Raw genomic sequence first — 14,410 nt, 5'->3', positions numbered from 1 at the left:
GTTATTATAGTTGTTATTATTATTATTATTATTACCACTGGACTGGTTATACATCATGATGTGGTGTAATTTTATTCCACCCTCAGTTTAAATCTTGATCAGTAGGTGGCGGTATAGTATTTATCACCGTCTGAGTGAGGAAATGTCATAAGACGCGAGAAACAAAGAAGAGCTAAAAACGTCCACCGATAATACGGTCAGTTTTGGTTTTAAAGTCATCCATAGTATCATTTCTGTATTCATTTTTAATGACTGAAGAACATAATGTGCATTTGTGCTTTCACTCCTGGTGGTAAAATAAGATTGTGTATTCTTCTGTAGAAAACAAAAGCTAGCTTGATATTGCTATCCTGCTTGGAGCGTTCTGCAGAAAATGCAACAAAACAGGATAGAAAATATAGTACATTTAGTATTCTGTAAAATCTAAATATTTCTGAAGTGTCACGAATAGTTTGCACTGTCAAAGGATCTTCTGATTATGTAGTTGACCTCAAAACAACATGGTGATGTGCATGAAAATGTGGTTCATTTAATATTTGGTTGTTGTTGTCCTCATCGATTTTCTTCTCCCATCTTTCCTAGGTACTAACATTGCTTGACTCTAATCCTGAAAATGGACACCAGGTTCACTCGAGGGAAATCCACCATATTGGAGCGCCCCTTGACGAGACCTAAGACTGAAGTCAGCTTGAGTGCATTTGCATTGCTGTTCTCAGAGATGGTCCAGTACTGTCAGAGCCGGGTGTACTCTGTCTCGGAGCTGCAGACCCGCCTTGCTGACATGGGGCAGAGTGTAGGAGCTGGCCTGCTGGATGTTCTTGTATTGAGGGAGAAAAATGGCAAGAGGGAGACTAAAGTGCTCAACATGTTGCTCTTTATTAAGGTTTGTACTGTCAAGGATCTACAAAGTTAAGAAATGTTTAGTTGATATACTTGGATAGGAACAGGACATAAAATAGTGCTTTCCCTTACAGTAGTCTTATCACCCAGTCATGTGTACTTCTGAAGTAGACAAAGCACAAGCACTTTTGCATGCTTCACTTCATTGGTGTTTTTTTCCAGATGTCCATTTTTGGATGTTGAAAATGTTCTTCTCTTTCCATTGTAGGTAAATGTATGGAAGTCTCTATTTGGAAAGGAGGCAGACAAACTGGAGCAGGCCAATGATGATGACAAGACTTACTACATCATTGAAAAGGAGCCCCTCATCAATGCTTACATCTCTGTGCCCAAAGAGAATAGTAGCTTAAATTGCGCTGCATTTACTGCAGGCATCGTGGAGGCTATCCTCACACACAGCGGCTTCCCCGCCAAAGTTACAGCCCATTGGCACAAAGGCACCACACTCATGATCAAGTTTAATGAGTCAGTCATTGCCCGGGACAAGGCTTTAGATGGCAGATAAAGACACTTGAAGAAATCGAGGAATTTTGTTGGTTTTCATTAATGCAGGAAAAGCATATAAATTATGTATAATTAATTTTGTCCAATATTGGAGTTGCTATTCCATTTTGGAGAATCCTTAAAATTATGTTCTTATTTACTTGTGTTATATTGTAGTGTTTTTCACACAGGCTTGTTTTACAGTGAGCAAAGTACTGACCTATGCAGGCATGGATTTGTTCATACCTTCAGATCTTAAATCTAAAGCAATGATGTCAAACCCGGGGGACACATCTGACCACATCATTTTGTGTAAGTTATATGTATCAACTCCAATGTTTTTCATTAAAATCAAACCCTAACTACAATGTGGTCCATGACAACGATGAGTTTGAGACCGGATGCAGCAATTTATATTGACAACCATGTGAATACAGCTTCTGAGGACCATAACATCCACAGCCAGTTTGTTCAGCTCTAAAAGGGAATGTTCACAATGTCCTGTTTTGCCTCATAAATTAACACTTTTGGGAGATTAAGATGTACTGCACCATAGGCCTCCTATTTGCTTGTTCTGATATTGAATTCTTGTCTTTGAATCATAAATCAGGTTTTGCAATTAAGGTGCTTATTTTTTATTAATTTGATGTATTTTTCCCTATTTTAGATGATCATCTGACTCATGATTGGTGATTCTAATTCTGTTTATTGTTGGGACATTTTTATAAAAGTAAAATTGCTAAAGAGTGAAATGATTTTCCTTTGTCCATGTAGAAATGTTTACATCACGTCATTGCATTTGACAGCAGTCACATGATGAAGTCACGTGACACCCAGGAAGGTAGGTTGTTTTTCCTGCTCGACTTGTCCTGACACTGCGACGCAAAGCTGCTGATTTTTATGTATTTATATTTTAAATCGACAAACCGACAGTAATGAACATATTTGCTGGCCCGGCGAGGATGCGGAGGTAATATTCAGCCTTTGTCTCGTGTGACCGTCCGGACATCTCTATGGCATCACCGGGATGCATTCAGGAGGTTTCCACAGGTTTGTTGAAAATATAATGACTTGTTTTGTTGACATCTGTGATTTCTCATCTTAGATCAGTATTCTCCTATTTATGTCTTGCAATTTATTCTCTAATATAAAGCGAGATATGTTTTGTGATGACATAATTTGTTGAATACAGAAAAAACAAACGCACCAGGCTTGCACTGACTGCATGTATGTATTATAAACTTACTATTAAGCAGGAACATACAACATAAAAAATAAGCTTAACTGGCTGACAGATCCATAATAACAACATCAAAAAGGAATCCACTTTAGAACAAAACAGCATCCGTCATAATTTGTCTATTTAGAACTTTGCCGTTTGTCAATAATATTGTATTTCTTAAATTATGTCATGTAAGCATATTCAAAAAAGAACATGTCAGTGAATGATCTGTTCTCATTCCCTGTGACATCTGTTAAGCAATCACAAAGTATTGTTGTGTATTTTCATTGAGCACAAATTAAATTATTCATCCAATCTGGTCGATTCGACCTTTTGAGCCAAGGGCGTTTTACACTAAAGAAATCTTATGGCATGCTACCAAAAAAAAATGCAGCTTAAGGTATTAATACTCTAATCATGGGGATCTAATACCATTTGTTAAAATTGTTATGTTTTTTTGCTGGTGAGAATTCTATTTTATAAATTCAATTTCATATTTCTGCTTGCCCAATGCCATTTTAAATCTGAATAAAATCGGTGTTGTTTTCTGCCCTCAGAGAAAGACAAACTGCTTTCTTCCATGGGTCTCAGTTATGGGTCTCAAGACCATCTTCCAGTTGGATCTACGAGTTCAGATATCCACCGGCAACATGATGAAGAGGAAGAAGAGGCCTTGAGAAGGAAGCTTAAATATTTCTTCATGAGCCCATGTGACAAGTATAATGCAAAGGGACGCAAGCCATTCAAATTAGGCCTGCAATTACTCAAAATCATCATAGTTACAGTGCAGGTAAAGCCAGCCTTTTGCCTCTTCTTTTTTTCATCATCTTTTACTATTGCTCAAAATCCTCCAATAAATTCAGTTCTTACAATAGCTACTGTGTAACAATACTCCCAAGCATACATTGTACTTTTGCAGTGTCTGAACCTATACATCACTGTACTTGTTTATTTTCCTCCTTAGTTAAGTATATTACATTCCATGTCTTTCTCTTGCTTCTCAGTTGGTGCTGTTTGGGCTGAGCAATCAAATGGTTGTGACATTTAAAGAAGAAAATACGGTGGCTTTCAAACATCTCTTCTTAAAGGACTACCAAGATGATACTCCTCAGTCTGTTCATACACAGAAAGAACTTCGCAGTCAAATCAACTTTGCTATTGAGCGGGTAGCACAGAGTCACTACAATGTTTTGTACAGCAATATATTTATGGCTTTTATATATATAAATATGTTAATCATGTCATTTTCATTTATTTTTCAGTACCTAGCTCTGCCTCAAATCTCACTTGGACAATATGCCTACGTAGAAGGTGTTGGATTCAATGCAAGTGCACTCTCACTCTGCCAAAGGTACTACAGGAGGGCCACCATCGTCCCGGTCAATGACACTTTTGACATCGATCCTCATATTGTCACTTGTAAGTCTATATTATTTATATATACACACACACACACACACACACACATACAAGGGGTGCGGGGGTGCTGGAGCCTATCCAATTAGTCGTGAGCAACGAAAATGAAGTTTTGCCCCGCTCGATCAAAATCAATTGGACGTGTAGTGCCGTCATTGGTACTAAATTTAAATTTTAATATGGGTTTGCCAACCTACTGTAATGACCCTTTACAGGAAACTGGAAGGCATGTACAATGTGGCCCTTGACCTAGATGTGTTTGACACCACTGCTTTAGGGCTCCATTCTGCTTTGTTTGTGCAGATTGCATTGGACTTGATCCGCTGACCCCTGGCTCTCTTCATAAAAACCCTGACTACCAAAACTTCACTCTCAATTTTTACAAGTGAGATCTTGACTTACATGCCTGCTTGTTGTTTCAAAGTGACACATATACTTCTTATCTATGGTATATTTTTTGTTTTTATCTCCAGACTGATCAATGTAACAGTTGACTTCCAACTTAAAGCTATCAACATTCAGACCATCATAAACAATGAGATACCAAACTGCTACACCTTTGCTATCACGGTGATCTTTTGATCTATAAAGTGAAGTAAAAAAAAAATGCTATTATTTGATGGAAGTTTTGTGTGTGTGTGTTATTACTACTAGATCCTAATGGACAACAGAGCTCACAGTGGCAAAATAAAGATCAGTTTACAAAATCAGGCTTTTATAAAGGAATGTAAGGACCCAAATGTGTCCGGCCATGGTAAGTACTTGTAGTTATATTGCAGGAAATTGATTATAACTTCATTTGTCTTCCTTAAGCTCAAATCTGCTGTTAACACTTTTATTTCTTTAAACCCAACAGCGGACAACTATGCCCGAGAGTTTTTTGACGTGTTGGTTGCACTCGTTTGTTTGCTGTCTCTTTTGCTGTGTGGACGCTCCATCCTCAAAGGTGTCATTCTGCAACATGTAAGTAACCAAAACACAGATTTTACCAACTCTCTGTATTTTTTCCTCAACATATTTAGAGGACATTGTTAAAGTAAAAAGGCATGGAAAAAAACAACATGATAATAACGTATCGGTGATAAATGAACAGATTACAATTTTATATTAGAAAATAAATAAAATTGCATTATTATTTTTGACACAGTAATCAATAAATGATTATGTGTCCTGTATTTTTTTTCTTGTTTTTTTTTTTAAAGTAAAATACAGGGTAGTAGGTTGTTTGGTTGTTCACCAAAATAATTAAATTTAGCACGCATGGGTAAAAGTGCTGTTTTGTTTGTGACCAATCGATGGCGTTGTTGCATATTGTACCAGGTGTAAAACTTTTGCCAAAAGATAAGAATTTTGTTTTAACATTATAAGTCTTTAGAATTGGGCCAAAGAGGTTGTAATGAAAGTCATAAGAAAATTAACCCGTCCTTAGAGAATGCAGCAATTGCAATAGTCTCAAACAAGGAAATGTATTTATGATAGACCAATGGGCAGAAGATGTGTAAGACAACACCAGTGGTGTTTGTTTCCTTTGTGAAGAAACACCTTCTTGCAACATTCAAACAGCTCAAGGACACTCTTGAGGTCAAAGGCATCATAGCCCAAGTATTCAGTTAAGAGTCGATATCTTCATGGATCTAAATGAAGATAAAATCATTCATTCCAGACTTCTCAATTTACATTTTGCACTGTGTATTTTGTGTGTATATTCTAACCGCCAAATGATTTTCAAGACAAATTGATTTGGCTTCTAGGTGTTTGCTGTTTGTTCAATAATATAGATAGTGTTTGTATCAAATTAGAGAGAGTTTTTCCCTTTTTTTTTCAAGGCAAGATAAAAATAACCAAATAATTATTGTCAATACTTTCAAAAATAGATTAGGACAATTTTTAAGGTCCACAATGTCTCTTAATGGTTGAACTATCAAAATAGATGAGCCACTGAAGGAAATACAAATTACGATATATTAACCATAAGTAAAATGTAGTCCATAACTTATCTACAGTCTGTGTCTTATTCTAAACAAACACACAAAATATCTTTTCAGGAATACGCACAGTTTTTCCAGACCAGACTTGGTCGTGCTGTGAACTGGGGTGACAGAATGGAGTTCATCAATGGTTGGTATATTCTGCTCATCGTCAGCGACATGTTTACCATCATTGGCAGCATTATCAAGATTGGAATTGAATCCAAGGTAATACTAGAAGAAGAAGGCCATATGCTTTTAGTTGACTTGATTAATAGTCATAAGTTAATTATGTATTCATTTTGCTGCAGAATTTTTCATCATATGACGCATGTGCAATCCTGCTGGGAACATCCACTCTGCTGGTGTGGGTGGGAGTCATTCGCTATTTCAGCTTCTTTCAGAAATACAATGTAAAACACATTCACACTTAAAACAAGGAATTTTCTCTTTACTTTTGTTCTTGTCACTCTAAACTATGATGTTTTTTCTGTATTTGTTACTCAGATCTTGATTGTGACCCTCAGAGCTGCCTTTCCTAATGTTATTCGCTTCATTTGCTGCGCCGCTGCCATATATTTGGGATACTGCTTCTGTGGATGGATTGTCCTGGGGCCATATCATTCAAAGGTAGCCTACACTTGACCATATTTTCATCTTTAATGTTTGTCACAATAAAAAAATATATTTATATTTTTTTTAACTCTATCAGTACTTAATTACATTCATCAGACAATGAGTCCAGACTATTGATCTGAATCTGAAAAATTGGCGAATGATTGTCTATTTCTTCACTGCGATTGTCTGGTGACCAATCCAAGTTGTTTTTCCATCCTCTCATTGAAAGCCAGCCGAGATAATCTCCAGTTACCGATAAGCTCAATAGACAATTGGTACGTTGGTGGATATTTGGTTACCAACGTTTAAGCTTCAGTTTGCAGGTGTCAGAGAGAAAGACAACACCTTTATCATGTGCTTTTGTTTTTTTTTTTATTATTGCATTAACAAGTGGGAAAACAGTCTTATCTTGCTTGGCATAAGTGAGCCAAAAAATATATATTTTTCTGCCTTAAGTTAGTATGAAGCCACATATGAAGTCTATATGGCTAACCATATCTGTCTGACCAATTCATTTCCTAATTTCTTGGTTTTATACTGTCTGCAATAAGCAGAAGTGGTTGAATTAATGCAAGTATGTGTTTCTTCCTTTGCATGAACTTCCCTACACATAATCAGTTTCACTCCCTGCCCATGGTGTCAGAGTGCCTCTTTTCTCTAATCAATGGGGACGACATGTTTGTCACGTTTGCTGAGATGGAGCAGACAAGCACACTGGTGTGGATCTTCAGTCAGGTCTACCTTTATACCTTCATTTCCCTCTTCATCTATATGGTGCTGTCTCTTTTCATCGCACTCATCACGGGAGCCTACGACACTATTATGGTACAGTCAGTCAATTGCCTAATTATGAAGAGTAGAATGTGACATTATAACTTAAAGACGAGACCCCATTTTTTTTTTTTTATTCACCAGGCTCAAACACAGGAGCAGGTGCGCATCACAGATCTTCACGCATTTATCGCTGAGTGCACGGACACACCTAGCTCTGGGAAGTTCCGTGTTCCTGAGGGGTCTTCATGCTCGTTTTTCTGCTGCTGTGACTGGTAAACAGAAGGAGGCGTAGACTGTAGAGCTAACACAGGGGTGTCGAACACGCAAACCTAACCAAGTTTGACACCCCTTATCTAACATACCGGTCGGTGCATGTCTAAATACCTGATTTTTTAATATGACTTGAGGTTTTTTTGCATTTACAATGATGTTTTTTGGGAAAAATTGCAAAACGTGCCATTTTTTTAAATCGCGCTCTCTCCTGACTGCAGCTGCACTCCTTTTTTTTTTTGCATTTTACAGAGTCCCAGCAGGGAGGATGATGATGTCTTTGCAGAGAGCTGACCGACCTTGAACCACTCTGTCCTCTGTCTCTGTATGTTTGAATATTTGCATTCTTAATCACGTTGTTACAGTAGCACTTTCCGCAAAGACTCAAACCGAGATACCTGCTTGGGCCCTTTGTTCTGTGTGAATAATTTATTGTTTTATATAACATTCCTTGTGCCAGTAAACGCAGCTATTTCTTAGGTGTAGGGCAGGGCGAGATTACTTTTTTTGAAGAGATTAGAAACAAAAGAGACCTTAAAACATGTTTAACTCTTTATGGGCAACTTATTGAACACATTGGCTGCCATTGTCAGCGTCCAATCTGTTTTGACTGGATGGCGTTCCAGTCTAGATGTCTAGCGCTGTAAATGCTACTAAAACATGAGTACATATAGTGTACCCTATGTAAAGTATGCATGCATTATATTTGTCTGCATTTGCAGTCAAGGCTGTTCCTTCACACTCTTGCTACCCCACACACTCTTTGTTCTTGTCCTCCCTTGGCTGGAAATATTTGTTGGTTGCTTGTGGAAGGACTGGCCCTACTGCCAACCAATTTTTCATCAATATGTATGAACTGTAAAAAAAAAAATGCGCACCAATGCACAGGGCAATGAAGCATTTTTGACTATTTGCTTTAAACCCGTTATATGGCACTCATTTAACCCCTTTGCTGGCATTGGCAGTGTTAGATTTCGGATTCATTTTGATGGGGAAGCATATATTAGACTTCTTTTCAGTTTAATTGAATTGGACATCTATCGCTGTCAGTAGTAGGCATTGAATGGCATACTTTTTTAAAAAATTTGTTTTTAATAACATTTTATGAACTTGTTTAAGAAATAACAATACAATTGTTAAACAATAAAAATTATAATATACATTATTAACAGATAATATATAAGTGAAGTATTTTAAAAACACTGAAAATAGTGGCTTTGGTCTTAAAAATGATCAACGGGTGCAAGAAATGACCAATGTGATTTAGATTAAGTTTTTAGTTGGATTAGTTTGCCAAAGTCCAACACTTTAGGCCAGACATTTTTTTATTTAAAATCTCACAGTCCGGCAATGTCATGTTGAATTCATTTGATAAAGGGCAATTGCTCATTTATTGTATCTGGTGCAAGGGCATATGTACAAATCAGTACTTTTTAGAACCACTTAAAATGGAACAATGGCTAAGATGACTTAATGAAATGCTAATGTCATTCTAGTTTGGTTGGTCTTGTGTGAAGGGCACTTTTCAATGGATAAAAGTGGTCTGGACTTGAAAAGCAAAAGGGAATTTAATTAGTTTTCTTCTCACTTGATTCCTTGTACCACTTCTGAGTTGTTAATATTTATGCGCACCAATTTTCGCTTTAGCATGAATGATTTCCAGCTTCATATGCTGAAATACCTCATATTAGAACTAAAGAGCCTACTGGGATGTATTGCATTGTTTGCAGTTTGAAATCTTTGGGCTCTCGCAATATAGTGGTACTTGAATTTGCTGGTTTACAAAAGTGGTTTAAGTTGTGTGTTGTTGGCCTTAGTTTAAGAATATCTTTGTTAAACAATTTACTTGATATAATGTTATAATTATGAATATGCTTTGTAAAGATGCTGGCTCATGCACTGTGGGAAATTACATTGATTGCACTGAAAAGATGTTGTAAAAACATCCATACAAGTCTCCTGGTATTAAGTTATGTAAGTCATTACCTACAGCAAGGATTCTGCGAACAATTGAAAATAAAATCTTGCACTACATGCGTTTATATGATTAATTTTGTTGCTATTCTGTAAATTACAATTCTCTTGCAAACAACCATTAACCAGGTCTGTATGAAATGCTTGACCAGTTGCAAATTATAATAAAAATGATCGAAACATTAATATGAGGGTTTGTTTTTTAAAAAACAAAAAAGCAACCAGATTTTCAAAATTTTAGTTTCATTGTGAAAGTAATACTTTTAGTATTTTAGGCTGACAGCACAAATATTTGTTCATTATCTTTTCCAGTTATCCTCACAAGAAGTGTGGGGGTGCTGGAGGCATCCAGCCTCCTCTCAAAGTAGTTGGGAAAAAAATCTTCAAAATAATTTTGCTAAAAAAGTATGATTTATTTTTCGCCTATGTCCTCCAGCTCTATACTTCATATTGGCTGGAGAGTGTTTATTCAGTCATTTGTGGTGTGCACCATGGCGGTGTGTTTACTTTAACACATGGGTGTATCACATTTCATAGTTTGGGTTCTGTAATTACAGCTACCTCATGGTGCAACTGTACTCGGGAGGGGGAGCGCTTGTGTTTGTTTATGGAGAATCGGGCAATTATTTGTGGGATCCTGCCTGTTAGACCTTGGCAAATGAAAACAGAAAGGATGTGGTGTCTACTTGGAGACAAAGCTGCATCTTACGTGTGCTGAAATATAGTCACTAATTATGATTTCTTTAATATAGTATTTCTTTATACACTGATCTTGGAATCTGACCAAGTGCTAAGGAGGATTTGTACTTGTGCAGGTCTGCCTAATAGGCTTAATAGGTGACAAGTATTTTTGGATTGCCTGTGATGCTGTCAGCTACCACTTGGTAGAGAAAGATGGGTCTTTCTGTAGCCAATGTGCATTAGAAATTATTTAATCTAAAATAAAGATCAAGAAACTGAAAAAAAATCTACTATTAATCCTTTAAAGCCCTGCCAGTGGCTGGATGGATTAATGAAACCCTTTTAAAAGATGAAAAAAAATCTTTATCTTTGCCGGCCATTGTCAGGCCCTGGTGCCCGTTGCTAGCTGGGATAGGCTCCAGCACCCCCCATGATCCTTGTGAGGATAAGTTGTAAAGAAAATGAATGAATGCCAATGACCCCAATAGCAAAAGAAATTGATTTTAACTAGAGAGACTACCATTCTTCACAGTTAAAAAAAGATTTTACATTTACCATTGACTGAGGAAACAATAATAAATCAACCAATAATAATAATAATTTTAATAAAAGCAGACATTCATGTATATAAACAGGACTGGTCTTAATATATTTGACATTTTTGTGCCACTACCATATTAGAAAACCCTGAGGTTCTGTAGCAGCCAACAAAAATGTACATTTAGCGATTACTGAAGATGTGAATCAGCACTGGATGAGAATGAAAGAGCATGCACTAGAGCTACAGGCAATGTGCAAACACACACTCCTTTTAGAGCCGCCGACTCAATTTGACTGTTCACTATCCTCAGTACACGCATGCATTATTTACTCAAGGATGCTACTGGGAAAAAGATGAAGCACTTAGAATAAGACAGGGAGGAACTGGACAACCTGCTCTGGACAGCCTCAATGTCTCTTAGGAAAAACCTTCAGATGGCAGAGCTTCTTTTGTCAATTTCCCATTAGGTTATTTACTATGGCAACCAAAATACAGATTGGAAATAAGATGTGTAAAAGAGGAAATAGCATTAGTCTTGCTGAAGCTAACTGAAAAAAATATTAACAAATCCAAAATTTAGGCTTGATTATTTCTGTTGTTGCAGAATGGCTTGGTATTATTTTATGAGAATCTTACAGGTTCTATATATGTGCCACATTTTATTTAGTGGTTGTATGTATATGTTGTGCATTTATCTTCATATGTTGCCTGTCAGCAGTTTGAAAAATTTGCTGTTTGCAGAGTTTGTTCTTTGGGGAGTTAATACTGTGATCAAGAGCAGTCAGTGGCTGCCCATTGTCCTACCAAACATTTGTAACATAATGATTTCACAATTGAATTCCCATCTAACTTGTATGGCAAAAAAACCTCTTGAAAATTGTCTCAATCCTTTTTAGCCTGACTATGAGCAAGCCAGAGATGGCCCACGGGCCACCAGTTTGACACCCCTGCTTTGGAAAATAGCGTCATCAGGTGTTTTTAAAGTTACTTTGTTGACTTCAGATTATGATGCCTTCATTTCTGAATATAATACTCCTAAATATCATTGGTTATGTGATTTTGCATGATATCTTATTTGTGCTGTTTTTGTTTGGCAGCTGCACAGCAGATACTTAAATCATAACAATGAGATAAATAACTGTGAACTGTGCAGCAGGGTACACAGCCCGGCCTTTTCCTGCCTCTCTTGCCGCAAGCAACTGCTTATGAAAGAGAGAAATAAAAGAACACCTTCCTGTCTTTGTTTAGCTTGTGTGGACCATGCCAATGTGTCCATCAGCATCAAGCCAACGTGCATTTTAAAGTCTCCTGGAATCCACACCCTCTTTACATTTTCCTTTTACTTCCATGTAAACACACCTTCCTGTGTACAGTAACATCAGCTGTTTACCAAAAAATGCGTGATGTAATTTTAATGGTCCAGTTAGTCATGTTTAAAAGCAAGGGGAGCATTGTTAAACGGGAATGAAATGTCGAGCTATAAAATGGAAAAGCTTTCCAATTGATTTGATGTACTGAACTTGAGGATGATGGACCGACTAGTCTGTGATCAGTCGACAGCTAAGGAGGAAAACAATGCTTGGAAATCTGTAAGTGATACAGAAAGTCCAAGAAAGGATCAGGATCTTTAATTCATTGGCTGTAAAGTAGATTATTTTCACAAATATACAACTTTTTCCAAAAGTAAAAGTGATGATTAATTTAATACAACATCGTGTACAAATTTTTCAGAAAAATGCAATATACTCTCCTAGTGTACTCATGCTATTGTTTTGATGCTACATAAACATAACAATGGTTTTGACTCTGGAACAGAATATATTCACAGTCCCAATGTGGGTTATTTTATTATTTGAGGATTCTGATTGCTGCAAAGCCTAACTGCAACTCCAAAATAAAACTTGCCCACGAGGTAGAAAAGCCCCCACATTCTAGACACAAAGGAAGATTTGCCCATCCAGAATAGAGATGGACACAAAAGCCCTGCTCAAGCAGACTGGTGGGAGTTGAGCAACAGCTCAGTAGACAGTCAGACAGGCGGCATGCCCACCCCAGACTATGATAAAAAGCCCCAGACTGATTAGAGCAGGAAAAAAAGGTGTAAAACAATACCCGCCAGTGTCTAATTGTGCACAAGTTAATCAAAACACTGGCCCCTTCTTCTTTTGATTTTTTTCTTTTCTTTTGCCACCACAATTTACCCTCTGTTTACTTTGGCTCAATAACCCAACAGGTGTTCTATGTTTACATACATGGATGCAAAATTGTTAACCTTCAGGGTTTCGGAGTCACACAAATTTCTCCCATCCCACTCAATTGAAGAGGTTTGGATACTAGTCTTATCATTCTTATTCCTTATATGGAAATAAAACAGGGAAGACTCAAACGATAATAAATGTCAAAATAGGTTTATAGACAGATTAGAATCTTGCAATGCAACATGAGAGGTGTGAGTGTTTAAGTGAGAGCATGTGTGCGTGTTTGGGTGTGTGTGTGTGTGTGTGCATTCATCCATGAAGAAAGAAAGAAAAGGTTTTGGAGAGAAAGGAGGTCTTGGGGGGCCTAGAAGGGAGGGAACAGACAAGTAGGAGAAAAACTCTGGCAAGAGATAGGGTGACTTGCAAGAGGTGACATCATCTTCAATTTGAATAATCCCCTACACTGAGATGTGATTGGCTGTTTTTAGAAAAAGCAGTGTACCCCTGCTATTCGCTATTCACCCCTTTCAATTTGGGAAAGGCGCACTGTCTGTTGTATGATGCCTTCAGGGAATATTAGTAACTTCTATTTCTCAGTGGGTTACCTTTAAATCACAGGTGTGAAAGGTGCAGGTTTTCCTAGCAACCAATGAAAATAACACCTTGGCACCAATTTGTTCTTTTTTTTAACTGTAATTAGAGAATTGCAGGCAGGTGCTCCTTATTTCTGCAGAAACCTCATTGGTCAAACTGTTTGTACTGTTTCTGTTGGAAGGAAAACATGCACCCACTTGGGCCTTTGTGGAATCAATTTGACACCTTGTTACTCTTCTCTGGTATACTTTCTGAAAGGTTCACACTAAAACCATGTCAGCTTGTCATAGACTTGATACATATAATAAAACATGCATGGTAGGCATGAATGGTTTGTCCAGCTGGTGCCCGTGGTTACTTGGGATAGGCTACAGCACCCCCATGGTAAGTGATATGGAAATGAATTAATTTTACATTGTTATTGTGGGCTAAAAATCTGCATCTATAAAAGGAAAATAAATTGTAAAACAATAATAACAATAATAATAATGATAATAATAATAATCTAAAAAAGAAGTGTGCCCTATAATTGCCTGGCAACAAATTCTGGGGTGACTGCCCACTACTACTACCTCAGCTCAAAGAAGGCTGTAATAGTCTCCAGCACCCCACGACCCTTGTGAGGATAAGCAGAATAAGAAATTAATGAATAATGATCTGTTTTTTTAATGACCACAAATAGTAACTCATTCACTGCCATTGACAGTAATAGCCTTTTAATCAATTCGAACTTGAAAGGCTGCCAGTGAATGATCATGATAGACATCCAATC

The 14,410-nt window shown here is 37.2% G+C and overlaps 2 protein-coding genes across 3 annotated transcripts; both read left to right on the top strand.

Moving 5' to 3' along the window:
• Positions 1-127: 127 nt before the first annotated feature.
• Positions 128-1,751, top strand: trappc5 (trafficking protein particle complex subunit 5). 2 transcript variants are annotated; one of them, XM_077733938.1, is made up of 3 exons: positions 128-196; positions 583-883; positions 1,109-1,751. In XM_077733938.1, exons 2-3 carry the CDS (start codon positions 614-616, stop codon positions 1,403-1,405), a joined length of 567 nt encoding a protein of 188 aa, XP_077590064.1. In that variant the 5' UTR covers positions 128-196; positions 583-613; the 3' UTR covers positions 1,406-1,751. The 2 variants fall into 2 exon arrangements, with proteins under 2 accessions (XP_077590064.1, XP_077590065.1); XM_077733939.1 differs by lacking the exon at positions 128-196 and adding an exon at positions 236-503.
• Positions 1,752-2,233: 482 nt separating this feature from the next.
• mcoln1b (mucolipin TRP cation channel 1b) lies at positions 2,234-9,684 on the top strand. Its single transcript, XM_077735097.1, has 13 exons — positions 2,234-2,433; positions 3,163-3,395; positions 3,610-3,771; positions 3,868-4,024; positions 4,325-4,406; positions 4,495-4,591; positions 4,676-4,775; positions 4,878-4,984; positions 6,067-6,216; positions 6,300-6,401; positions 6,496-6,618; positions 7,225-7,431; positions 7,522-9,684. The coding sequence occupies exons 1-13, from the start codon at positions 2,397-2,399 to the stop codon at positions 7,654-7,656; spliced, it is 1,692 nt and encodes a 563-aa protein (XP_077591223.1). The 5' UTR covers positions 2,234-2,396; the 3' UTR covers positions 7,657-9,684.
• The last annotated feature ends 4,726 nt before the right edge of the window (positions 9,685-14,410 follow it).

This window comes from Stigmatopora nigra, chromosome 15 (assembly GCF_051989575.1).
Source record: "Stigmatopora nigra isolate UIUO_SnigA chromosome 15, RoL_Snig_1.1, whole genome shotgun sequence".
Classification (NCBI taxonomy): Eukaryota; Metazoa; Chordata; class Actinopteri; order Syngnathiformes; family Syngnathidae; genus Stigmatopora; species Stigmatopora nigra.
This window is presented reverse-complemented; position numbering and strand designations above follow the sequence as displayed.

Coding starts and splice junctions, on each gene's coding strand:
- trappc5 (XM_077733938.1), top strand. CDS start 614: ATGGACACCAGGTTCACTCGAGGGAAATCCACCATATTGGAGCGCCCC. Junction 884..1,108: donor ACATGTTGCTCTTTATTAAG/GTTTGTACTGTC, acceptor TTTCCATTGTAG/GTAAATGTATGGAAGTCTCT.
- mcoln1b (XM_077735097.1), top strand. CDS start 2,397: ATGGCATCACCGGGATGCATTCAGGAGGTTTCCACAG. Junction 4,025..4,324: donor CGATCCTCATATTGTCACTT/GTAAGTCTATAT, acceptor TTGTTTGTGCAG/ATTGCATTGGACTTGATCCG. Junction 4,776..4,877: donor CCCAAATGTGTCCGGCCATG/GTAAGTACTTGT, acceptor TAAACCCAACAG/CGGACAACTATGCCCGAGAG.